General features: G+C 38.7%; 2 protein-coding genes across 3 annotated transcripts in view; one reads left to right on the plus strand and one right to left on the minus strand.

Annotated features, from left to right (window-relative positions):
* Nucleotides 1-9,616, plus strand: part of LOC127436967 (regulator of nonsense transcripts 2-like) — a 31,998-nt gene extending 22,382 nt beyond the window's left edge. Inside the window, exons 13-22 of the mRNA XM_051691512.1 lie at nucleotides 58-261; nucleotides 533-808; nucleotides 1,117-1,300; nucleotides 2,872-3,017; nucleotides 3,230-3,331; nucleotides 3,411-3,509; nucleotides 3,669-3,833; nucleotides 7,581-7,722; nucleotides 8,243-8,363; nucleotides 8,451-9,616. Of these exons, the coding sequence (XP_051547472.1) occupies nucleotides 58-261; nucleotides 533-808; nucleotides 1,117-1,300; nucleotides 2,872-3,017; nucleotides 3,230-3,331; nucleotides 3,411-3,509; nucleotides 3,669-3,833; nucleotides 7,581-7,722; nucleotides 8,243-8,363; nucleotides 8,451-8,460 (1,449 nt within the window). The 3' untranslated portion in view covers nucleotides 8,461-9,616. The remainder of the gene's footprint in view (nucleotides 1-57; nucleotides 262-532; nucleotides 809-1,116; nucleotides 1,301-2,871; nucleotides 3,018-3,229; nucleotides 3,332-3,410; nucleotides 3,510-3,668; nucleotides 3,834-7,580; nucleotides 7,723-8,242; nucleotides 8,364-8,450) is intronic.
* A 41-nt stretch (nucleotides 9,617-9,657) lies between these two features.
* Nucleotides 9,658-22,366, minus strand: LOC127436969 (uncharacterized). 2 transcript variants are annotated; one of them, XM_051691517.1, is made up of 5 exons: nucleotides 22,333-22,366; nucleotides 18,394-18,576; nucleotides 14,363-14,618; nucleotides 12,101-13,691; nucleotides 9,658-12,002 (listed from the first exon to the last, which is right to left on the minus strand). In XM_051691517.1, exons 2-4 carry the CDS (start codon nucleotides 18,451-18,453, stop codon nucleotides 12,136-12,138), a joined length of 1,872 nt encoding a protein of 623 aa, XP_051547477.1. In that variant the 5' UTR covers nucleotides 18,454-18,576; nucleotides 22,333-22,366; the 3' UTR covers nucleotides 9,658-12,002; nucleotides 12,101-12,135. The 2 variants fall into 2 exon arrangements, with proteins under 2 accessions (XP_051547477.1, XP_051547476.1); XM_051691516.1 differs by having other exon boundaries at nucleotides 9,658-13,691.
* Nucleotides 22,367-25,043: the final 2,677 nt, after the last annotated feature.

Genomic DNA, 25,043 nt, shown 5'->3' on the forward strand with positions numbered 1-25,043 from the left:
TGCTCGCTACACTTCTGTCACTGACTGTATCTTGTGTGTGTGTGTGTGTGCGTGCAGGTGTTGAGGCAGATGAGGAAGTTACCGTGGCAGGACGCTGACAATAAGAGTTATCTCATCAGTTGTATGGTCAATATCTGGAACGTTAAATACAACAGCATCCACTGTGTGGCAAACCTGCTCGCTGGACTCGTGGCGTATCAGGAGGATGTGGGAATTCACGTGGTGGATGGGGTGCTGGAAGACATCCGCCTGGGCATGGAGGTGTGTGTGTGTTTCTGAAAACTAAGTGGTGAACATTTTGTGGTGCTGTATGTTAAAATTAAAATCTTGTTTTGACAGTATATAACTAAGTTTAGAAAAAAAACAACTTTTTATTTGAGTGCATGGACAGTATATTTACACGATATATCAGGTAGATTCATGTAACATGTTTTGTAGCAAAACTTTCCATTTTAATTCTGTAAACTGAATAGAAGCGGATTTTGCCCGACCCTGTAAATGACTCCTTTAATTATTAATGTTTGTTTGTCAGGTGAACCAGCCGAAGTTTAACCAGCGGCGGATCAGCAGTGCAAAGTTTCTGGGCGAGCTGTATAACTATCGTATGGTGGAGTCTGCCGTCATCTTTAGAACTCTGTTCTCGTTCATCTCGTTCGGTGTGAACACAGACGTCACGCCAAGCCCCCTCGACCCGCCTGAGCACCTGTTCCGTATCCGTCTGGTCTGCACTCTGCTGGACACGTGCGGACAGTACTTCGACCGCGGATCCAGCAAGAAGAAACTCGACTGCTTCCTCATTTACTTCCAGGTTAGCCCCTTCCTTCCTCTGACCCGTCCATCGAGATGACAAGACTGGATGATTATCATAACTATATTACTGTAATGAGACTTAATTTCACATTACGGCTATAAGAATTAGCAAGTGTTGCTGCTCTTATTGCGACACAAAACAGAATGAAAGTTTTTACTGTCCAATTAGTCCAGTGTGTTTATTGCATTACAGAAGTATAACATTGTTAATCATATTAGCACATTAACTTAGGCAGCCCTAATTTATCCAGATATGACATTGAGCTCTGTGACTCTAAATCTGTTTGTGTGTGTGTGCATTTTTAGAGGTATATCTGGTGGAAGAAGAGTTTAGACGTGTGGAGTAAAGACCAGCCGTTTCCCATCGATATAGAGTACATGATCACAGACACACTGGAGCTGCTGCGGCCGAAAATGAAGCTGTGTTCGTCTCTGGAGGAGGCCTGCGCTCACGTCACACAACTGGAAAGAGAATTCCTCGTCAAACTGGGTAAAACACTCGTTTTACACTGTCTGTGTGTGTGTCTGTACTTGTTTTGCTACGTTGTCATCACTAGTGTACTTTACGGTTTCAAAGGATTATAAATTGGCCAGATCATGGTTTACTTAGGGATGGGAATCATCATTATCCAGCTTATTACAAGACTGCTTTCCTAATAAATAAATAAATGTACATGAAATATGTTGAAATTATTTTATTAGCTTACTTGTAGAGATCTCACATTGATCCGAGAAGCAGGAAAGATTACTCGCAATACCCGGAGGAGTGTTCTGATATGTCTTAATCCCCAGATGTGCGGTTATTACTAAAAAAATATAAGACCGCTAGATGGCGCTGTTGACCAATCAGAATCGCGTATTTCGGAGAGCTGTGTAATAACTATTGTTAACGAATAGAACCTTATTGTACAGCGTTACCGAGTCATTATTTCGGGAATCGAATTACTCTGATCACACTGTATGTTTTGTGCTCTAGGTTCAAAAGAACCGGTTTATAAGAGTAATACTAATATGTTCAGGAATCGGATTACATTGGTTGCGCTGTAGATTAAAGGGATAGTTCAGATCATTTACTCACCCTCATGCCATCCCAGATGTGTGTGACTTACTTTCTTCTGCAGAACACACATTAAGTTTTTTAGAAGAGTATTTCAGCTCTGTAGATCCATATAGACAATGCAAGTGAATGGTGACCAGAAATCTGAAGGTCCGAAAAGCACATAAAGGCATCATAAAAGTAATCCATAAGACTCCAGAGGTTTAATCCATGTCTTCTGAAGTGATCCATATAGTTTTGTGTGAGAACAGACCAAAATGTTACTAATTTTTCTCTATAAATCTTGATGGCAATCTCCTTGGCGATCATGATTTCAAGCTCGATTATGCTTACTACAGCGCCAACTAGTGCTTTGTGCATGCGCCAAGCACTAGGAAGTATAATCGAGCTTGAAATCATGATTGTGCCTGGAGACTGCAAGATGTACAGTGAAAAAGGAGTTATATATTAGTTTTTCAATACCCAAAACCGAATGGATCGCTTCAGAAGACATGGATTACTTTTATGGTGCCTTTATGTGATTTTTGGAGCTTCAAAGTTCTGGCCACCATTCACTTTCATTGTATGGACCTGCAGTGCTGAGATATTCTTCTAAAAAACTTCATTTGGCCATTATAATTAGTTTTATATAGTAGTCTGTAGTTGTTCTGTTGGTTGTTCCACTCCAGTGTTTCTTCTTTCCCTGTTGAGCAGCATTCCAGTGTGTGACAAACCACTTAGTTTTAAGTGTTCATTCACGAGCTCTTCACAACTTCATGCCTGACGTGTGCTGAGAAAAAGACACGCGTCCCTGCGGCAGGTGTAATAGTATCAGTGTAAAAGAGGAACTGAGAGATGCAAAGAGCCAGAATTGTTTTTCTGGAATGCTGTTGTCGGTCTGGTTATAAACAGTCATTCCAGGTGAATTGTGTAATGTTGGTCTATTTTTATCTCTTGGATAAACTGGATACTGCTGTTTTGGTCTCGTTTGGTCAGTAGCAACATTCCTTTGTGTGTGTTTCCAGGCCTGGAGAAGGACGGCCGTAGCTCCAGTGCGATGGGTGAGAATGAGGCTCTGGATGAGGAAGATGACGATGATGAAGATGAGGGAGGAGCCGAGACTGAGGAACAGTCTGGAAATGAGAGCGAAATGAACGATCACGAGGAAGAGGTAACTGTTCTCAAAGATGTGTGATTGACAGCTGTAAACCCCGCCGCCTCTCACTCAGCTATGTGGTTTACCAGTGTTACATAGATATGGTACTGAAGTGACACTTTCAGAATGTCAGTCAGGGGTTCGTTCCATGAAAGCTAATGTTTTGTATTGCAAAAGTGTGGGAACCCTGAGATATGAATGAATCAATCTGATAACTGTGTGTTCAGGAGGGCTCAGAGAATGAGGAAGAGGAACGAGAGGAGGAAGAGGAGAACACAGACTATCTGACCGACTCCAACAAAGAGAATGAGACCGATGAGGAAAACAATGTGAGTGTGATGAGGGGGTCAAAGGTCACGCTGCTGGTTAGACTAGATTAGAGCTAATGTCTCTGTTGTGATTGTCCAGGAGGTGACGATCCGCGGTGGAGGACTCAAACACGTGGCGTGCGCTGAAGACGAGGACTTTATCCAGGCGCTGGACAAAATGATGCTGGAAAACCTGCAGGTGCACAAACGCTCTCTAAACAAACATGATTTCATCTGCTATGTTCTGCGAGTACACAGCAAAAATGCTAGTGTTTTGAGAGACACTTTTTGTATGGTGTACACGTGGGTTTAGAGACATTTCTGCTGTACTTACTCGTGTGTGTGTGTGTGTGAGCAGCAGCGCAGTGGAGAGGCAGTGAAGGTCCATCAGCTTGATGTGGCAATTCCACTGCAGTTAAAAAGCCAGTTGAAGAAAAGCCCCGCCCCCTCCTGCACTGCAGACGCAGACATCACAGACACCATGCAGTTCGTCATGCTCACACGGAAAGGCAACAAGCAGCAGGTACAAGTGTGTGTGTGTGTTTGTGCTGTAGTTTACACTCCCAAAGCCACATCCTGAACACACCCTACAGACAGAAAAGCATTCCAACACACACACACACACAGCGTCTTACTTTTCATTCTGCTGCTGTGGCTCAATGTCCAAGTCCACTGATTCTTTCGCAAACTTGACATCCATCTGACATTCTGGGTTTGTGTTTCCACTCTCTCTCTTTCTCAATTTTCAATATAAATACAGTGTGCTTTATTGGCATAACAAGAAGTGTACATTGTATTGCTTAAGTGTTTGCATCTGAGCTGCATACAGTTTAAATGTATGAAAAATATAGTAAAATAACCACAGTGAATTAAACAATAAATATAGAAATATCAGTAGTGCAAAAAAAAAAAAATTATAAAATGAAAAATAAAATAACAGTACACTAAGATAGGAACAACATATTTAACAAAAAAATAATTAATTATTTAAACAAGAAAATACATTAAAAATATAATTGGATGGTGGGGGGCCTGGGTAGCTCAGTGAGTATTGACGCTGACTACCACCCCTGGAGTCGTGAGTTCGAATTCAGGGCGTGCCGAGTGACTCCAGCCAGGTCTCCTAAGCAACCAAATTGGCCCGGTTGCTAGGGAGGGTATAGTCACATGGCGTAGGGACTCGCCTCAATCTGGGTGGCAGAGGACGAATCTCAGTTGCCTCTGCATCTGAGACCATCAATCTGCACATCTTATCGCGTGGCTTGTTGTTGCTGCACATCTTGTCACGTGGAGACATAGCACGTGTGGAGGCTTCACGTTATTCTCTGCGGCATCCACACACAACTCACCATGCATCCCACCGAGAGCGAACCACATTATAGCGACCACAAGGAGGTTATCCCATGTGACTCTACCCTCCCTAGCAACCGGGCCAATTTGGTTGCTTAGGATACCTGGCTGGAGTCACTCAGCACACCCTGGATTCAAACTCACGATTCCAGGGGTGGTAGTCAGTGTCAGTACTCGCTGAGCTACTCAGGCCCCCGATTTTTGCTTTTTTTTAAAAAAAAAGGAAGGACGAGTCGAAATTCATTTTTGTGGCAATCAGTATTATGCCACAAATGCTGTCGATTGAGCTTAACTTGTATTGAACCTGGAATATTTCTTAAAAGAGTAGTAGGACTTCATTAGATCGATCTCGATATCGATTCTTAAATCCCAAAATCGATCTTTTACTCAATGTACAACCCTCTACTACACTGAGAGGAAATCACTTGCATTCGCAACCAGATTTCACAATATGCGACTAAAAATATCTGTGATTTGCTGCAGTGATTGTGTAGTATTGTGGTGAAGTTATTAGCACTGAGGTCCTTTGTTGAGAGTAACCGTTTGTTTTGACTCGTTCCGTTTCCAAAGACGAGATCCATTTGTCATTGAATAATTTCTTTTTTAATCCCCTTTCTGTTCTTCACAGTCAGTTGTTGATCAAAAACAACTAAAAATAAACATTTAATTCTAATCACTTACAGCACAGATAAGTTAAAGCCATTAGAGTCTCTCATATTAATATGCGCTCATTTACAGACACTCTTTACTGAACTGCCGGTTTTCTTAAAGAGACAGTACCAATTTTTCGCATGTTTTCAACAAATCAATATAAATACTTTTATAGTACATAAATTATGCATGTACTGTTGAAATCAGAAGTTTACATATACCTTAGCCAAATACATTTAAACTCAGTTTTTCACAATTCCTGACATTTAATTGTGGAAAACATTCCCTGTCTTAGGTCAGTTAGGATCACTACTTTATTTTAAGAATGTGAAATGTCAGAATAATAGTAGAGAGAATGATTTATTTCAGCTTTTATTTCTTTCATCACATTCCCAGTGGGTCAGAAGTTTACATACACTTTGTTAGTATTTGGTAGCATTGCCTTTAAATTGTTTAACTTGGGTCAAATGTTTTGGGTATCCTTCCACAAGCTTCTCACAATAAGTTGCTGGAATTTTGTCCCATTCCTCCAGACAGAACTGGTGTAACTGAGTCAGGTGTGTAGGTCTCCTTACTTGCACACGCTTTTTCAGTTCTGGCCACAAATTTTCTTTCGGGTAGAAGTCAGGGCTTTGTGATGGCCACTCCAATACCTTGATTTTGTTGTCCTTAAGCCATTTTGTCACAACTTTGGAGGTATGCTTGGGGTCATTGTCCATTTGGAAGACCCATTTGCGACCGAGCTTTAACTTCCTGACTGATGTCTTGAGATATTGCTTCAATATATCCACATAATTTTCCTTCCTCATGATGCCATCTATTTTGTGAAGTGCACCAGTCTCTCCTGCAGCAAAGCACCCCCACAACATGATGCTGCCACCCCCATGCTTCACGGTTGGGATGGTGTTCTTTGGCTTGCAAGCCTCATCCTTTTTCCTCCAAACATAATGATGGTCATTATGGCCAAACAGTTCAATTTTTGTTTCATCAGACCAGAGGACATTTCTCCAAAAAGTAAGATCTTTGTCCCCATGTGCACTTGCAAACTGTAGTCTGGCTTTTTTATGGCGGTTTTGGAGCAGTGGCTTCTTCCTTGCTGAGCAGCCTTTCAGGTTATGTCGATATAGGACTCGTTTTACTGTAGATATAGATACTTGTCTACCTGTTTCCTCCAGCATCTTCACAAGGTCCTTTGCTGTTGTTCTGGGATTGATTTGCACTTATCACCAAACTACGTTCATCTCTAGGAGACAGAATGCGTCTCCTTCCTGAGCGGTATGATGGCTGTGTGGTCTCATGGTGTTTATACTTGCATACTATTGTTTGTACAGATGAACGTGGTACCTTCAGGTGTTTGGAAATTGCTCCCAAGTATGAACCAGACTTGTGGAGGTCCACAATTTTTTTTTCTTTTGATTTTCCCATGATGTCAAGCAAAGAGGCACTGAGTTTGAAGGTAGGCCTTTAAAATACATCCACAGGTACACCTTCAATTCAGTACACCTCCTATCAGAAGCTAATTGTCTAAAGGCTTGACATCATTTTCTGGAATTTTCCAAGCTGCATAAAGGCACAGTTAACTTAGTGTATGTAAACTTCTGACCCACTGGAATTGTGATATTGTTTCACTTTTAATTGACTATCTGACTGTAAACAATTGTTGGAAAAATTACTCGTCATGCACAAAGTAGACGTCCTAAACGACTTGCCAAAACTATAGTTTGCTAATATTAAATCTGTGGAGTTATTAAAAAATGAGTTTAAATGACTTCAACCTAAGTGTATGTAAACTTCTGACTTTAACTGTAAACATTAAACTTATTTATTAATAGAATTAGTGTTGTCAGCAGTGCAGGTAATTCGGTACCAAGTCATTACTAAAATAAAAAAGATGTAACGATACCACCGACTCTCCGGTACCAGCTGACACACGACAAATTTAAAATGCTCACATGCTTATTTTGAACGCGTGCTCCGTTACTCCTTTTGTACTGAAATGGACAATTTAATCAGATTAAAATCGTGGCATGTCCTAGTGTGATTTATTCAACCGCTGAAGGCTGCAATCTTACTGTGGACGAGCTGCATACTTTAAATCTGACCGCTCATCCACTCAAAACTCCACAGACATCGAGAATCATTCACGTTGAATGAGATGACAGAGCAGAGCACTTATCCATTGTGATATCAAATCAGAATCGAATCGAGAGCTTGTGAATCCAAATCGAGAAATCTGCCCTAATGTGTTCTAATGTCTCTCTGTGTGCAGTTTAAGATCTTGAATGTGCCGCTGTCTTCTCATCTGGCGGCTAATCACTTCAATCAGCAGCAGGCCGAGCAAGAGGAGCGCATGCGCATGAAGAAACTCACGCTGGACATCAACGAACGACAGGAACAGGAGGATTATCAGGGTGAGACGGAGTCTGAGGGGTGAATTCACTAAACTGTTGCGCCACTTTTGCGTGTTATTAGATTGACAGATTGTATGTAGTTAGTCTTATTCACTAACCACATGCAATCTAGTTTAGGCAAGTGCAATCAGCGCTTGAGCAGCGCTGCAGCATTGTCATTCCTTTCTGCTTAAACACGCCACTTTTCTATGTAAATGAAGGTCATTATAGGTTGCGTATTATTCACAAAACTGTGCAATTTGCCTGGAGCAATTCACATCACGCAATTACCGACCAAGAAAAGCAGACAGTAAACTGAATTTTATTTAAAGAGATGTTTGTGTGCGTTTGCTATTGATCATGCCAGCAGTAATTCATGAAATAATGATCAAATGGCCCTTAAGTTTGGAATTGCACCGTGCAAATTGCATTCAGCAGGTGCCAAACAAGCGCACATGCAAATTAACAGCGTGATTCATTCCTAGTGAATTGTTTACATGATGTTTTTAAGTGTTTGTTCTTCTTCTTCTTGTTGTTGCAGAGATGATGCAGTCTCTTGCTCAGAGACCCGCCCCCGCCAACACAAACAGAGAGCGCCGTCCGCGATACCAGCACCCAAAAGGAGCGCCCAATGCTGACCTCATATTCAAAACTGGCGGCAGGTCTGACTTACACACACACACACACACACTAGCTCTGTTCCAAACATATCCTGGTCTCCCACTGACCCCTGACCCTGGTCTTTTTAGGAGACGCTGATGATGTCGGACTGAGCAAATGATGAGTCAAAGAGAGCGAGACAGACAGAGCAGTACTTTGGACTCGCCTGATCTGGGACGAAGAGCCACACATTATGGACACGCCCAACTGCCTCTTGCCTCACCACGGCAATCAGAGAGGACCACCCATGAGCTGGTGTAGATGGAGGGAGAGTCCGAGACACACACCCACACACACACACACACACACACACACACACAAACACACGCACAATGCTGAACTGAGGTGTCTGTATGGACTCACAAAGAATGGAGGTGATTTTATTTGACTGATTGAGTTCGTTGAGAGACTCTGATGAAGGAAAACATGTTTTTTCAGATAAACCTTCAGCTCATCTTTGAGTTGGTTCATCTGATCTGTTCTATTCTTTCTCCTGGTGGTGTTCTCTTTAACCTCAGCTGGCCCACAGTCACCGCTTGAGCATCTGAAACTCTTTCCCGATGCGCATGAGCGAACGGCAGCCGTTAATGAGTTTGCTGATGCAGTAAAGTGATTCTTTGTGACTGTGAAAGTGTCTCATTTTGTCAAGTGTCAACACTCTTATTTTCTGCCCATCACATCAGCTGTGAGTCAGCTCTGTGTGCGGATGAGCTCACTTACTAGAGCAGGTGATGTTATGATGTTAAGTTTAGAATGCGGTAGAACTGGACACAAACATGCGTCTGTGGGCGAAACAGGTAAGTTCTGTCTGAGGGGTATCAGGTGCTTATAGACAGAGGATCATGGTATATGTTTCCAATCTGAAGGCCGATCTGCATGTAACTGAAGAGTGCTCGCTACAGATGTCTCTTTAAATTTCTCAAAGTGCTCAAAAATACAAAAGTAAATGTCATTGCTAAATCTGCAGTTTTTGCTCTTAACTTTTTTGTTTTGTGTTAGTTTGTGATTTAAAAACAAATTGTGAAGAGATTAATTTCTTAATATTTTCGTTCACTTAGTTTTCTGATTAAACATCTCTGCCAAAGGTGTTTCTGTGAGTTTTGAGCCTGAACAATAATGCTTAATGTGACTTATTCTGTTCCTAAAAAAACTAAAACTCTTAATGTATCCGCTACCTGGAAAAACACCCAACTGTGCCTGTTTTCAGTCGAAATCAAAAGTGCAGGTGTGCAAATAAACTGCTTTGTTCAAATCATGAGCTGCAGAACTGTCTCAGATGTGCATGAAAGGCGCTGATGGGTTTAAAATTGTGTTTATTCAGAAACAACACAATGTTACAGATCATAACCATTGGAGGAAAATATAGATTTTTACTTACAATCACATGTACACAAAGAGATGGAAAGAAATGTTTTTTTGGTTTTTGGTTTTTACTGTGTATGTCACGCATTCACAACATGCATTCTACATCCTTCAATAACTGCTTCATTTAAAGCAAAAACCGGAGTGTAAAAAACAAACAAAAAAAAAACTATTCAACAACAATGGCAAACATACCCTATTACATTTACTAACACTCATTCATACTGAAATATACACACACACACACACACACACACACACACACACACACTGAACTAAAGCTATTGGTTCATTACAAACAGGTAAAAAGCATTTGGTTAATGATCACTGGTCAGTTTAGTTCCCATGTGCTCCAGATTTGCCATTCCCACAGCAGCATCTAGATTTGGATCTCTGTGGTTTGGCGTGGGAGGAACTATACTTTAACAACCACTCCATTTACGAGATCTTCTGTGGTCTCAAGGCAAAGGCACGCTTGGAGAGAAAGAAAGACTGGAAAGATCTGGACTCGGATCATTTAGAAAACTTCACCCGAACACCCAACATTAACAGAATAAATATACAGTATTATCCTAAAAACTGCCTGCTGTACATCAGTCTGTGCACAATATTAAAAAGACAATATGCAAGAGATTTCTCTGTGAGGTATTATGTAATCTAGCAGAGAACCAATGTGATTGGTCTGGCTTCTTTACACCAGATGATCCTAATAATGTATCATGTATAATGTACAACTATAACTATATCCTAAGTGTAAATGTACATATGCATTCTATAAACTGACCTCTACTTAATTGCTCAAACATGGTCTAGAACTTCAGCTTGGTTACAAACAAAATGTGACTTGCTCTTTCATTATACACGGCTACTTTTAAAAGTGTCAACACTCATGAGCATATGTTATCAGAAATCTCTGAAGCCATAGAGAACACTTCAATAGCTAAGAGTGAAGATTCGTATCCTCTGAACCAAGCAAGCGATAACTTTTAAATGTGAGTCGCTGCCAATCACAGCAGTGATTTAAAACCACAGACGGACCCATGAAATCCACTTGCTTCTCTTTTAGAAACAATCTCTCTGAAGCACTTAAAGAGTTTATGTCGTCCATGGTTAGGCTACAAGTATTTAGTAAAAGATGCTCAGAGTCCTATGAGAATTGGGTGCATATGGGGAACTTGATAGAGGATTCCTTCCCAAATATTGGGGTTACAGGTATATTTATAGTTAGTATATAAAATGTTGCAAAAGAGTTTCAGCAAGACCCATAATCCCCTTGGTGTTTCTGGGCAGACTCTCTGGCCTTCGCACAGAACAGCAACAAGGGACTAGAACCTCAGACCTGGTTACTGTGTTTCTGCCACCAAGCCACTGGAGCATGCACACGGAGAATGGTTTTCTTGGCATATTCGTCACTCAAAATGAATGGCCGTGGCATGAAACATACAACAGACAAAAGAAATGACTCGCTGAGAACAAGAACAAGACAAGTGCTTGTAGCTCAACTGGTAGAGCATGGTGCTAACAATGCTAAAATCATGGGTCTAATTCCTGTACTTTGGATAAATGCATCTGCCAAATGACAATGTAGATGAGCTTTAGTTGCAGGATTTGTTTCTTAAAACTTCATCAAAATTGCCAACAACAAACAGTAAATTCTGTTTTAGTCAGGGGTCAAGGTTTCCCGATTAGCATCAACAGTTACCCTCCACTGGTGGATGCAGTAATTACAATATTAAACAGGCAAAAAAAAAAACATATTCCTCTATAGATGGCCATCCAAAAGAAGTATGGATGTATTCTGAGCAACATGTTAGTAGCAAATATCTCATTACAGTTGATTTTTCACCAATGACCTGATTTCTTGGACAATGTACAAAAAAGATGTCCTGGCTTTTCCCTGTATGCTGCAAAGAGTGCTACTATAGACTGAGCAGTCACATGGCATTTACAGCTCAGGTGATTGGCTCAAAAAGAAGGAGTCCACATGAAGGAAAGATGGCACCCCAAGCAACCGCCATTTACATGAATGGGACTGCTAATGGATAACTTTCTCCAACCAAAAAATAACTCCTTGATTTCTTCCACATATCAAGCAAGACACTTGATCTGGTGGTACTCAGCATGGAAAACAAGCACACACCAAACAAGACATGCCTATTAGTCTTGATTTTTCCCTAGAGTTCTTGAAATTCAATCAACAAGGCTCACTGCTGTCCAACAGTTGGTCATAAATCTTGTCTATTCACCTAAACATTCACAGGAACTCCTGGACTTTGAACCTGCAAACAAGGTAATGCTAGTAATGCAACAACATACAAGTTGGTGTATGTATATGTAAATATGATCAATTTAATTATTTATAGAGTCTTCACCACACCGAAATATTGTAGTCTATTCTGTGTTTGTGAACCTTTAAGATGTATCCCTCAGCAGTCCAAGTTTGCGTAGCGCATCACGTCTGGCTTCATCCGTGGCTCCTTTCCCAGAGAACTGGACTGTTATTCCCTGTGATCGAAAGGACGACTTTGGCGAAGGTTTGTGGTGTAACTCTGGGGACGGAGGACTGGGTCTCAGCCTAGAGAGACTCAGAGGATTTGAGTGCTGAGGTGGTTTTGGAGCTGGAGTGGGAGGTTGTCTGGTCACAGCTGGATGGAAAGGTGCTTCTGAGTGTGAGGAGGTCACTTTTATTGTAGATACATCTTCGTCAGTGGTCCTTCTTATAGGGTGCGAGCTCACAGCCAAGTAGTCTTCTTTTACAGACGAGAAGGTCTTTGATTGGGCTCCATGGTTATTTAGGTGGCTGATGTGGCTAGGCGGTGAGTGATTGTAGCTGCTATATCCATGTTTTGTCTCGTCTCTGTGCGCAACGGATGGATTCATGACTCTGGACCAACCACCAAAGCTGTTGAGCTGGACCTCTTGAGCTTCTGTTTTGGGCAAGGAAATGGCTGTGGCACTTTGAGGTGGGATATACTCAGCCCTAAAGGACAATGTGGGGTTCAAGGTGATACTCTTACCACCATAACTGTTGAAATCACTGTGTGTGACCTCAGCACTCGTTAGCGCTGGTGAGGGACTAGAATTGTCCTGTTTAGTAACAGTGTTGGTTTGACAGTGATCCGTGGTGTCCATGCCATGGGTCATAGTGGGGACATCAGCAATGATGTTCACTGTACTGGTAACAGTGTGGTTACTGGTCTTATTTGTTGTGGGGTTTGCAGTATTAGCAATGTTGCGGGCATTCAAACTACTGGAAGTGTTTGAAGTTTTAGCATTGTTTGGAGCATGAACACTACTTGAAGCATTACAGGTGTGTATAGGTGCATTATCACTCTTGAAAGTCATCTGAACTGTAGTTGCGCTAGTCTTAAAGCTGATGCCTTCTGCATTTGAGTCCCTAGGAGATGGATGCATGACCGATTGTGCTCGGTTCCTCACGAGCCCAAGCTTTGAGAGCGCCTCCATCCTGGACTTCTCAGGCATTGGATCTCGGAATGACACACTCCGAATGGGAAGTTTGCGGACACAGACTGGTTCTCCTCCCTCCAGAGGGTGGGCGGAGCCAGGGAGGTTGGCAAGCATCTGCGCCCGGCGCTCCTGCACACTGACGGCTTCTGCGGCGATGGAATGGGGAATGTGTTCCCGGCTGCCAAGCATCAAGCTGATGTTGTCTGGGAGATGCATTGGCTTGGCTTGAGTTGGAGGGCCGTGTTTGGCCGAGGTGTTTTGTGGTAACTCCAGACTGCGTCTTCGCTGGTTCAACATTGAAGGTAGCGATAAGGCCCCGCCCATACCCTGGTGCTCTGCGATGATTACAGGGGTGGGAACAGAACTGAGTGGGGGTTGGTGTGCACTCTCCTCGGGCACAGGGGCAGCGATGGGCAGCTCTGGGGGGGAATTCTCCATGGGGTTATGCTTGGCCTTCACCTCAAAATGGGTCTCTGGGGCTACAACCAGCTCTTGGAAATCTGAGAAAGCAAACATGTTCACAGTTACAATTAATGGATTTCCAACAATTCAAGAACAAATATTTAATTTGGTCTCCAACCATGAATTAAGGTTTTGGATATTGTTCCAGAACTTAACCAGAGGTCTCAGGCTCAGAATTTAGTTTTTGATCATTTTCTTTGTCAGATTAAAGAAATACATACAAATGATTATGTTAATCTCTGAAGTTTTGCTCCTAATTTTTTACCCCCTTCTGCAAAATACTGGATTACTCAAACTTCAATGGAAGTTGTATTTTCATATTAACTTGTACTAACAGGAAAAATGTTAATCGACATTTTAGCTGTGAAACTACTGTTCTAGATGAACTTCTAGTTTACTATACTTTTAGAACAGTGTGTATTTTAACATTTGTTCTGGTGCCATGCCTCGCCCCATAGACTTCCCTTATAAGTGCATTACATACATTTTTAGTTTTTTTTTGAAAAACTAAGGGACAAGAAAACATTATTTTCTATGGTAACTGACAGCATGTCACAGATCTAAACTCATGAAGCAAAACAGATGATCCCATTGTTGTATGTTGCGTATGTTATTGAAATGTTAAGTTTCACAGACAGTTTTGGACATTTTGGTCTTTCACCATTCAAGTAGATAGTCTGTGATCAGCATATGTGCTATTCTGGGGTACCTGGCATGGTGGGCAGTGTGTCTGTATGCTTGCTGGGCTCAGGCATGGGGTGCACCAGGTCAATGATGTCATGATCTCCAGGGCTGGGAGGTTGGACTGTAATGGGCACTGGATGCACCTCCGCAGGTGTGTGGCTACGTGCGGATATTCTCGCCCCCTCATCTTCTAGCTCCTCCTCTAGCGTGCCAATGGTTTCCTCGAAGAACAAAATACACTCCCGTTCCTCAAGACTGAGGAACTGTAGATCATCTTGTTCCTAGAAAGAGAGAAAGAGAAGCTCCGTTTAAACCTATTATAAGCATTTCGGGTGATCTGCGTTTGAAATGGGATATCACTAGGATAGTTTACCTAAAAATGATAAGTCAATTGAATTCATTGCAACTTTTTTCCTTACAAGGTAAGTGAATGGTGACTGAGGCTAACAATCTACCTAAAATCTCTTCTTGTGTTGCACAGATGAAAGAAATTCAAACAGTGGTTAATACCAGGTGTAAACGGTGCCAGAGAGGGATTTTGAGAGGTTTCTGTTTTTAAATATGTGCATTAGGGCAAAGGACTGGGAAAGTTTCTGTAAGCTCATCTCATGGATGGTGTTGAGGGTGGCGCCTCTCCCAGTTCAAACTTGTGAACACAGCATCTACTCATCTAGAAAGCACCCTTCTCTCTCAGGTGTGCGTGCATGTGAACAATGGGCTACTTGTTCATCGCCCCAGTGTATACACCCTTCATCCTCAACGACCCCACTAATGGATGTCCACCCAGCTCACACACACACACACACACACAACACATTGAGGGTTGGTTGTAGTTTGAGCCATTGGACTTTTAGAGAGGGACAAACAGACTGCTCTACTCATCATTGTGTACAGAGCAGCTGATGGGTCGTTTGAGACTCTTGTTTAAAAAGGTACAGCAGTTATCAAATTACAAGCTGCACAATAATGCCATGATGAAATAGTGCTGTGTGTTTGTAACAGAGACGGACAGATTCTCTGAACATTCAGTGGCGTATAACAGAATTTGAAATACATTTTTACATTTGCTGAAGAGCATGCGAGAGGTTTGCCCATGCAGAAGTCGCCACCACAATTCTAGGGTGTTGTGGGTGGTCGCCAGGGCATTTGCTGAGTGGTTTTTAGTTTGTTGCTGTGCAGTTGCTATAGTATTTTGGGTGGTTGCTTGCGGAGTATTTACCATTTTACTTGACATTCATTCTTTACATATACCTATATGTCCATACATTGGGATATGTCACTGAAAATCCGGGATTATTATTATTATTATTATTATCATCATCATGTAAACCTGGAAATAACCAAAGTTTTAGATTTTGAAACTACGGCTGTCACAATTACTCTAATTCGATTACTCGATTAAAAGAATTCCTCGATTTACAAAATTGCAGATTCAACAAATCAAAACTAAGGCGGAAGTGACGAAGCATTTGAAACAATGCAGGACCTTCACTAAAGCAAGCAACAGAACTAAAAAATAACACCCAATTTTCACTGACCCACCGGACACACGTGGTAAGTTCACTGCCTGTGATTTGTGGTGCTGCGCGTCCAGATTAAAAAACAAACAAACCAAATAAAATGGCTTTTATATCTCCATAAAATAGTTTAACCATGAATAGGCTAAAGCGCATCCTCAATAAACAAGATTGGTTATTTTCATGGCTTGTTTTCCCATATTTGAGTTATAAACTGAAATGGGTAGATCATGTTGAAATAGTTATATATATATAAAAAATAAAAACATTGTTAGAAAAAGTAGATATTGCTTTTTAAAAAGGGTGGGCACACCTGGAGATGCCAATCTCTGTCAGCTTGAATTAGATTTTATTTTGTTATATTATAGATCTGCTTTGGGTGTCTGTTGGCTTTAGACATGGTTTGCACAATTGTTTTGATGTTGTTATTCAATCGTAGAGTGTGTTAAAACTTAGGCTACTGAATGCATTTTAGCCAAATGTGACTTCATCTCGACACCTTCATGCAATCAGAGTTATTAAATAATTTCCCTGATTACTTGATTAATCCTCAGAATAATCATTCGATTACTCGAAATATTCCAAATATACCAAAATATTCGATAATGACAGCCCTATTTGAAACATTTAAAGTCTGAGTCACTAATCAAAGTTAATTCGTGACTTTTACCGTGTTAACTCCTTTGGACAGATGGTCAGATTTCTTTACTTCAGCTGAAGAACACAAGATGCTCTGGAACATTCTCCAATCATAATGGATAACATATCATCAGGTTTTGCCCAGCTTGAGGTCATGCTGTCATTAAAGCAAAAGGCTGAAATTCCATATAGGACTACTACTAGGACATTCGTGCACCAAAGTTTAGGATTTGGATCAATTTACTAACCCAAAATATTAGTGAAAGCCAATAATGGTAATAGACAGGGCTGTCAATCAATTCTAATTTTTTCATATGCTGAATTTAACCGAATTAATTGTTTATATTAATATTTCGATTAATGATGTGATGGTCATTTTTTGGTCTAGATCTATGAAGTTTTTCAAAAATAAATGTTAAAAATGCAATTTACACAAACAAATTACTTGAATCCACCTGTCTTCAATTTCTGAATTTAAGTCATTTTTATATATTTTTCTGCTGGGGATTATTAAAATACTTCCCTTCCACCTTGACTTAATCATTAATAAAAAATAAAAAAAACGTTTTCAAGCACATTTTTCAAGGTAAAAGTATTTTTTAGGAATATCATGCATTTTTGAGTCAAGAATATCAATAGGTTTTCTCAGGGTTACTCCAAATGACCTGAACAAAATGTGCCTTTTCATAAAAATGTCACGCTCAGTCTTGAGGATCTAAAGGGCTCCTCTCTGTTTTATGGTTTTTGTCAACATAAACAACAAAAATAGCTAAACACCTACTGACTTTGATTTGGTGGACAAAAGTTATTCAAATATTAATATTAGAAACAATTGCTTTTTTATGGTCTCTGAACAGTTACACCACAAGACATTTTTTTTACTTTAAACCCCAGAAATAAATATAAAAAATGCTCGTCATAAAAGAGGTGTTTTCAAGTAATCACATTTTTTTTAATGTATTTTTGAATAGTTTTAAATATGTGGACAAAAACATTTGCATCACATCATTGACTCAATCAAAATGATCATAAATGAAATACTGTATATATATATATATATATATATATAAATTCTGATAATTTAAAGATATTACATTAAAGCATTGATTAGACATTACGAAAAGTGGCTTTACATGCGTTTCCATATCATAGAACATAAGCATATGGCTACTTGGGCTGTTCTCACAGGATACATTCTTGCGTTCCTCATGTTGGCTGTACGTGTCGGACGGACGCTTTTGAAACGTCTCAATGTGGTTGCATCATGTTCCACTGGTTGTCAGCATCTCGAACCATAAACATTTTTAGAAATGCTGTGTTAATGTAGTTTTGAACTTTAAAGAGCGGGTCTCTAGACTCCTGCACTCTGCTCCGTCCAGCTGTCTTTGTTGCCTGTACAGCTGGAGCTGCGCTGACTGCCCCCTGCTGTATTATTACAGAATATATATATATATATATATATATATATATAGTCAGGGGGCATGATTAATTGCGGATTTATTTAAGTTATTTTTTGATACAATTAATGGCACCAAATTAACGTGTTAAATCGACAGCCTTAGTAATAAAATGATCTTCAAATGTTTTGTTAAAATGACTGTCATTGCAGAATGAACTTCCTGTTGTTGTATAAAAGACAACTGAAAGAGTTCATGTTCCACATGCTGTTCGACTGCATTCTTGTCTTTCCTACAGAATCCCGGTCCTCTGTCAGAGTTCAGTGTATGAAACACTGAGTGTGACTCTCTCTCTAACACACACACACACACACACACACAGCTCAGAGTGGCCACACCTGTCTGAACGCAGCCGAATACAATAACTGTCCTGTCATAGTCCTAGCTGAACGACTGGTTCTCTCTGCCCAGTGTGTGTGTGTGTGTGGTATTTAAATACTTACAGTAGGAGTATTCTTCAGCCTATAGTGAACCGTCCGACTGTTGTGCACATGAACATCCATGACTACAGCATCAAGAGCACGACGTCATATGAAAGGGTCAAGCAGTAAAGGTCAGGGGTCATGTGAAATGATCCAAACATTTCCACACACACGACTGACCAGTCTCACATCATCCACACACACCTGGAAAACAGAGTATATCATTTTGAAACAGATTTTATGTACAGAACTGCTGGTCTCAGATCACTGTAGAATATTCTTGTACAGCTGTTCTGATCCACCCTCTCAACTCCCCATAACACACTCCCTCATTACACCTATTATGAGTAATTACCTACAAACATTCACTTCAAAATATACATGCATAGAATATATTTACTTGCACCTCCAGTCAAAAGTCTGGACACACTTGACTGATTTTATGTTTCTTATGCTGCCAAAATCCTTTTGATCTAAAGGTTTGAGCTTCATTGCTTAAAATTTGTTTTGTAGACAAACATAAATTGTGTATATGCATTTCTTTATAAAACTAAAATTTAATTTAGTTATATATTTAAATTTATGTTTAGAAAAAGCAGTCAACAAATATATGATTCTTGACTGCTTTTGTCATCTGTTCATTTTAATGCATTAAAATCCCATTTACTCTCATCTTTTTTCTACATTTAATTAAATGCTATATTGCACTAATGTCAGTCATTGTTGTCTATCAACCTCTCTGCAACGTTTATGAAAAATAATCAAATATATTATCATGAAAAATGTGAATGAAAAATAAAATCTAAAACATTAGAGAATGTTCTGTAAAAGTTCTCGAAGGTTGCCTCATAAAACCTCCCAGCAACATTCTGGTAACATTAGTTTATGTTATAAAATAAAACCTAAAAATAACCATTAGAGAACATTTTGTAAAGTTCTTGAAGGTTGTCCCGTAAAACCTCCCAGCAACATTCTGGGAATGTTAGTTTTTGGTTATACAAATAAAACCTAAAAATAACCATTAGAGAACGTTCTGTAAATGTTCTCGAAGGTTGCCTCATAAAACCTCCCAGCAACATTCTGGGAACATTAGTTTGTTATAAAATAAAACCTAAAAATAACCATTAGAGAACATTCTGTAAACGTTCTTGAAGGTTGTCCCGTAAAACCTCCCAGCAACATTCTGGTAACATTAGTTTATGTTATAAAATAAAACCTAAAAATAACCATTAGAGAACATTCTGTAAACGTTCTTGAAGGTTGTCCCGTAAAACCTCCCAGCAACATTCTGGTAACATTAGTTTATGTTATAAAATAAAACCTAAAAATAACCATTAGAGAACATTCTGTAAACGTTCTTGAAGGTTGTCCCGTAAAACCTCCCAGCAACATTCTGGTAACATTAGTTTATGTTATAAAATAAAACCTAAAAATAACCATTAGAGAACATTCTGTAAACGTTCTCGAAGGTTGTCCTGTAAAACCTCCCAGCAACATTCTGGTAACATTAGTTTATGTTATAAAATAAAACCTAAAAATAACCATTAGAGAACATTCTGTAAACATTCTCGAAGGTTGCCTCATAAAACCTCCCAGCAACATTCTGGGAACGTTAGTTTATGTTATAAAATAAAACCTAAAAATAACCATTACAGAACATTCTGTAAACGTTCTCGAAGGTTGCCTCATAAAACCTCCCAGCAACATTCTGGGAAAGTTAGTTTATGTTATAAAATAAAACCTAAAAATAACCATTAGAGAACATTCTGTAAACGTTCTCGAAGGTTGCCTCATAAAACCTCCCAGCAACATTCTGGGAACATTAGTTTATGTTATAAAATAAAACCTAAAAATAACCATTAGAGAACGTTCTGTAAAAGTTCTCAAAGGTTGTCCCATAAAACCTCCCAGCAACATTCTGGGAACGTTAGTTTATGTGATAAAATAAAACCTAAAAATAACCATTAGAGAACGTTCTGTAAAAGTTCTCAAAGGTTGTCCCATAAAACCTCCCAGCAACATTCTGGGAATGTTAGTTTTTGTTATAAAATAAAACCTAAAAATAACCATTAGAGAATGTTCTGTAAACGTTCTCGAAGGTTGTCCCATAAAACCTCCCAGCAACATTCTGGGAACATTAGTTTATGTTATAAAATAAAACCTAAAAATAACCATTAGAGAACATTCTGTAAACGTTCTTGAAGGTTGCCTCATAAAACCTCCCAGCAACATTCTGGGAACATTAGTTTATGTTATAAAATAAAACCTAAAAATAACCATTAGAGAACATTCTGTAAACGTTCTCGAAGGTTGCCTCATAAAACCTCCCAGCAACATTCTGGGAACATTAGTTTATGTTATAAAATAAAACCTAAAAATAACCATTAGGGAACGTTCTGTAAAAGTTCTCGAAGGTTGCCTCATAAAACCTCCCAGCAACATTCTGGGAACGTTAGTTTATGTTATAAAATAAAACCTAAAAATAACCATTAGAGAACGTTCTGTAAACGTTCTCAAAGGTTGTCCCATAAAACCTCCCAGCAACATTCTGGTAACATTATTTATGTTATAAAATAAAACCTAAAAATAACCATTAGAGAACGTTCTGTAAAAGTTCTCAAAGGTTGTCCCGTAAAACCTCCCAGCAACATTCTAGTAACATTAGTTTATGTTATAAAATAAAACCTAAAATAACCATTAGAGAATATTCTGTAAACATTCTCGAAGGTTGCCTCATAAAACCTCCCAGCAACATTCTGGGAACATTAGTTTATGTTATAAAATAAAACCTAAAAATAACCATTAGAGAACATTCTGTAAACGTTCTCGAAGGTTGCCTCATAAAACCTCCCAGCAACATTCTGGGAATGTTAGTTTATGTTATAAAATAAAACCTAAAATAACCATTAGAGAATATTCTGTAAACATTCTCGAAGGTTGCCTCATAAAACCTCCCAGCAACATTCTGGGAACGTTAGTTTATGTTATAAAATAAAACCTAAAAATAACCATTAGAGAACATTCTGTAAACGTTCTTGAAGGTTGCCTCATAAAACCTCCCAGCAACATTCTGGGAACGTTAGTTTATGTTATAAAATAAAACCTAAAAATAACCATTAGGGAACGTTCTGTAAAAGTTCTCAAAGGTTGTCCCGTAAAACCTCCCAGCAACATTCTGGGAACGTTAGTTTATGTTATAAAATAAAACCTAAAAATAACCATTAGAGAACGTTCTGTAAACGTTCTCAAAGGTTGTCCCATAAAACCTCCCAGCAACATTCTGGTAACATTATTTATGTTATAAAATAAAACCTAAAAATAACCATTAGAGAACGTTCTGTAAAAGTTCTCAAAGGTTGTCCCGTAAAACCTCCCAGCAACATTCTAGTAACATTAGTTTATGTTATAAAATAAAACCTAAAAATAACCATTAGAGAACATTCTGTAAATGTTCTCGAAGGTTGCCTCATAAAACCTCCCAGCAACATTCTGGGAACATTAGTTTATGATTTAAAAAAATAATTATATATATATCTATAAGGCCTATAACCTAAAGAGAACGTTCCTAGAACGTTAGGAATTGGTTCCCCAAAAAATAACCAAACGGGAACCTTATGCTAACGTTAAGGGAACGTTCTGTGTTGGCTGGGCAGGAAGAAATTCCTTCAGTAGAGTTTAAAAGCACCTCGGGATGTACATCATGAAGTTGATTGAGAGAACTGAGAGTGTGCAGCTCAAATATAAATAAACACGTGTTTAATATTAATTGTTCACAATTCTCAAACTTCCATTTGTGTTGTTTTAGCTTTGATAACTTTACTATGATTTAAAAACGTCATTCTGTTTAATAATATTTCAGAAAGTGACAAACTCATAACTTAATCATTTATAACTAATCAAACATTTACAGAGGTGTACTTCATCCACAGATTATAAAGAATAAAGTACAAGAAAACTCACCCAAACATTCTGCAACAGCTCGCCACATTATGCGAATCACCCGAGTGTCGTTTCAGTTCAGAGAGACTCCTCCTTCAGTGCGAGGATGAAGGTTCGGGTTTCATCATCATCATCATCATCATCATCATCATCACTGCATATGTAATAACTACATGACTAGAGTGAGAGTCACATGCATTCAATAATGACTTGTTAGTCTGTCAGAGAGAGAAAAAAAGGGTTTCAGCTTTTGTAATAAAAGAGCTATAAACGAATAATAGCCTACTAAATCAAGCGATGTTGTTTATAACTAAGAATAGCGGATCAGAGGAGAATTAGCACTTTATAAACTGTCAGTAATGATACAGCTCTCACCTGTACGGGACAGGTGTTCAATCATCTAGAATTAGGAATCTAGCGCCCTCTTGTGTCTTCTATTACTGTTTTTATGAAAACAGCTTTATTATTAAAATAATGCAGATGTTTATTTCAGTTAAAATTAGGGTGAATCTTATGAAACCTGTCAAGAGCATGTATGGGTCTCATTTTTAGCCCAAGAGGAAATGCACATATTTGGTAACACTTTACAGTAAGGTTCAATTTTTTAACATTAATGCATTAGACATCGTGAACAAACAATTAACTATATATATATACAGCATTCATTAATCTTTGTTAATGTTAGTTAATACAAATACAATTGTTTATTGTTCATGTTAGTTCATAGTGCATTAACTAATGTTAACAAATGCAACTTCTGATTTTAAAAATGATTTAGTAAATGTGGAACATTAATCAAGATTAATAAACCAAATTCTTTCACTTATTGGACAGTTATTGAAAAACTTCTGATTCAATCACCTTAAAAATAACAAGTATTTTGTTTTAAAAATAAATCTGATAATTTCAGAAATTTACAGAAATTTCCAAATTCAAAAATTATTCAGTGTTGGATGAAAATCAAGCTTTGGACATGATTGCACACCATGATCTCATGGATCAGGAAAGTTTTGCAGTGACAAACTTTTTAGGTAGTTTTTGTTGCTATTTAGTGATTTGAGAGAAAATCAAATCAAAGTGCTTTTTATTTATTTTTTTTATTTTATTTTTTTAACCCAGCTCATTTGCCATACTGCTTTTGCCATACTATACTGTAAGGAAGTATGCATACTGGGACACAGGATCTCTCTCCTGTTGTTTGTTGCTCCTCCATCAGGTGCTCCTGATAAACATTAATTGGCATCTGTCACCAGCAATAATCACTTGCCTGTTGTGATTGGTCAGTGGGAGGAATATCAATGTGATAAATATGCAGCAGACCACACACACATCTTTTTGCTCTGTTGTGTTGCTGTCTGTTCTTGTTTCTCTTGAGAGAGTTGAATTTGATCAGACTTTTAAAAAAAAAATTTGATTTAGTGGAAGTTACATGCTCTACTCTTTTTGTTGAGCATTTGTTTTGCTTTAATTCTTAATTGTAAATTTGTTGAAACTGTTAAAGTTATTTCTGAGTTTTTTTTTAATCTGGCCTTTCCCCTTCCTGAAGTGTTTTCTGTTGCTTCAATTCAATTAAATGTCTTTGTCGTGGAAGTGACTCCTGCTATATGTAATTTTTATGCTTTATAACATATTTTAATGGTTTTATATATGTTTTAATCACGTTACATCCTCATTATTGCCTGAACAGGATGCAAATGACCTGTTAAGGCAATGGGAATATGACATGATTAGAAGGCTATCTGTTAGTATGCCATTTGATGAATGTGCTGCATGAAAATGATGTCCTGACAATGCTGGAGGCACAAAAATTTATTGAAATTATCAAATGTATCTTGATTGACCAATATGGTTTATGGCCAACGATGCTTAGCATATTTGCAAGTGATGTGCATTACTGATTTTTACTACTTTTTATATTCTGTTTTCAAACACAACCAAATTATTCATCATCAACCTCTGAAGGTGAACAGCTGGCTTTACAAGACTAATTTTGTGCATATTCAATAAATAATTTTTTTAATTCTCAGTACTTTCATGTCAAAATCTGGAGTGTTTATATTTTGTTCCTCACCCAGAACATTTCACTTTTATACACTGTATATTTACTGTTCACTATCATGATGATGCAGTACTCTTATCATGCCTATATAATTGTATTGGTGTTTTAAAATGTCCCACAATGTTCTGTGTATACCGTTATGTGCTGCTGAATTATGTTATGCAATATCCTGTGTGTGTATTAAAGCACAAAATAGTTTGTTAATGCACCAGGACCTGTACGAGAAATGCAGTTTTGTTCCTCCATATACACACGTTTATTAATGTCAATAAAAGTTGATTTGACGTTGGATTTACTAAGAGAGTTATGACCTTTTGAAACTAATTATGTTTTGATAAGGGCATTGGACAGATATTGAGCCAAAATCATTTTCTCAACTCTCTTATAGTGATATAAATATTCCATGTTCATTTGACAGAATTTGTCAGAAAAACTCATTCAACCCTCGTTCTGATGTTTTGTTTGGCCAGAATGGACCGTTTCATGAACACTGATTCTTTGAGAATAGTGTGTGTGAAGAATAAATGGACACGTGTGACATTCATGTCTGCATTCATACGCATGTGTGATTGTTGACGTCAATTTCCACAAATCAGTCTCCTCAGAACAAACAGCAACATTTTCTGTTAAAACAATGAAAGCTCTTGAGAACCCTCATTGAGTGAACTGAAAC

This window comes from Myxocyprinus asiaticus, chromosome 47 (assembly GCF_019703515.2).
Source record: "Myxocyprinus asiaticus isolate MX2 ecotype Aquarium Trade chromosome 47, UBuf_Myxa_2, whole genome shotgun sequence".
NCBI lineage: Eukaryota > Metazoa > Chordata > Actinopteri > Cypriniformes > Catostomidae > Myxocyprinus > Myxocyprinus asiaticus.

Bases quoted from the DNA above. Each gene is read 5' to 3' on its own strand.
- LOC127436969 (XM_051691517.1), bottom strand. From the start codon at position 18,453: ATGGATGTTCATGTGCACAACAGTCGGACGGTTCACTATAGGCTGAAG. The intron at 14,619-18,393 runs GTAAGTATTTAA...CTCTCTTTCTAG, and splicing joins GGCTGAAGAATACTCCTACT to GAACAAGATGATCTACAGTT. The intron at 13,692-14,362 runs GTACCCCAGAAT...TTGCTTTCTCAG, and splicing joins CACACTGCCCACCATGCCAG to ATTTCCAAGAGCTGGTTGTA.